Below are 1760 nucleotides of genomic sequence, written 5' to 3'. Positions count from 1 at the left end.
AAAAAAAAAAAAAAAAAAAAAAGTTAAGTCCAAAGCCCAGCCTGGTCCCCAACCTGTCTCATCCTCCACTCCATTCCCATCTCCTTCCAGCCCCATTCGTGGCCCAAAGACCTGACCATGTTCCTTCTCTCCTGATCCCGGCAGGAGGCTGGTGGTTTGGCACCTGCAGCCATTCCAACCTCAACGGCCAATACTTCCGCTCCATCCCACAGCAGCGGCAGGAGCGTAAGAAGGGAATCTTCTGGAAGACCTGGCGGGGCCGCTACTACCCACTGCAGGCCACTACCATCTTGATCCAGCCCATAGCGGCAGGGGCAGCCTCCTAGCCTTCTGGCAGAGCCTGGTCCCAGGCTCACAAAGGACAGTGACTCTTGGCTCTGCCCGAAGATGTGGGCATTCCCTGCCCGGGCAGGGGCTCCAAGGAAGGGCCACCTGGAACCTTGTGGACGGAGAAGACCACGACTGGAGAAGCCCTTTTTCTGAGTGCAGGGGAGCTGGACACATTGCTCCCTGAGATCAGGGCCGCAGGACATGCACAGACCCTGGAGGCATGGACAGAAGGGCATGGAGCTTCACTCCTTGGCTGGGGAGCTGGGGATGCAGAAGGACCACTTGGGACCAGCCAGGCTGGCCTCAATGGCGGACTCAGTCACATTGACTGACTGGGGGACCAGGGCTCGCATGGGTCAAGAACGCCCTCATGGTGCTCGTGCTGTTGTGTGTAGGTCCCACAGGGACAAAAGTAGGTGCCAACGATATCTGGACGGAGATCACAGAGTTATTAGAATAAAAGCAACCTCAGAACACTTTGTTCTTTTTCTTAAATATGTTTTCTTGCTTTTTTTTTTTTTTTTTTTTTTTTTTTTTTCACAGATCTAGTAAGTTACCCTCAGTTTGTTTTAAAGAAAAAGTGGACAAAGTCCATGTGAACATTTTCCCAGGGCCAGGCGTGGTGGCTCATACCTGTAATCCCAGCCCTTTGGGAGGCCAAGGTGGGCAGATCACTTGAGGTCAGGAGTTCAAGATCAGCCTGGCCAACATGGTGAAATCCCGTCTCTACAAAAAAACACAAAAAATTAGCTGAGTGTGGTGGTGCGTGCCTATAATCCCAGCTACTTGGGAGACTGAGGCCGGAGAATCACTTGAACCCAGGAGGTGGAGGTTGCAGTGAGTCAAGATGGTGCCACTGCACTCCAGCCTGAGTGACAGGGCAAGACTCTGTCTCAAAAATAAATAAATACATAAGAAAGAAAAATTAATAATCATTGAATGCCATATATCTAGGACATATGTGGCAACAAATATGAAAAACAACATCGGCCCATGTCCTGAATCCCAGCTGCTGTTAATCTATTTTTTTTTTTTTGTTTGAGACAGAGTCTCACTCTGACACCTAGGCCGGAGTGCAGTGGTGTGATCTGGGCTCACTGCTACCTCTACCTCCCAGGTCCAGGTGATTCTCCTGCCTTGGCCTCCTAAGTAGGTGGAATTACAGGTGCCCACCACCGGCCCCGGCTAATTTTTGTATTTTTAGCAAAGACAGGGTTTGGCAGACTGACTTCAAACCCCTGATCTCAAGTGATCTGTCTACCTCAGCCTACCAAAGTGGTGGGATTAATAGACCGGGAGCCACCACACCTGGCCTGTTAATCTATTTTTGCCCCAGTATCTCCCTTCTTGTGCTAGAAGAAAAAACCTCTGTGATTTCCTGGTCTAGACCCTTCCTGGCAGGTGCTGGGGACACAGTGGTTTACCTGGGG

The 1760-nt window shown here is 50.7% G+C and overlaps 1 protein-coding gene across 2 annotated transcripts in view; it reads left to right on the top strand.

Moving 5' to 3' along the window:
• Positions 1-809, top strand: part of ANGPTL4 (angiopoietin like 4) — a 10463-nt gene extending 9654 nt beyond the window's left edge. For both annotated transcript variants that reach the window (XM_017500097.2, XM_017500096.2), the window contains one exon: positions 145-809. In XM_017500097.2, the coding sequence (XP_017355586.1) occupies positions 145-326 (182 nt within the window). In that variant the 3' untranslated portion in view covers positions 327-809. The remainder of the gene's footprint in view (positions 1-144) is intronic.
• The last annotated feature ends 951 nt before the right edge of the window (positions 810-1760 follow it).

Source organism: Cebus imitator, unplaced genomic scaffold (assembly GCF_001604975.1).
Source record: "Cebus imitator isolate Cc_AM_T3 unplaced genomic scaffold, Cebus_imitator-1.0 Scaffold263, whole genome shotgun sequence".
NCBI classification, from domain to species: domain Eukaryota; kingdom Metazoa; phylum Chordata; class Mammalia; order Primates; family Cebidae; genus Cebus; species Cebus imitator.
This window is presented reverse-complemented; position numbering and strand designations above follow the sequence as displayed.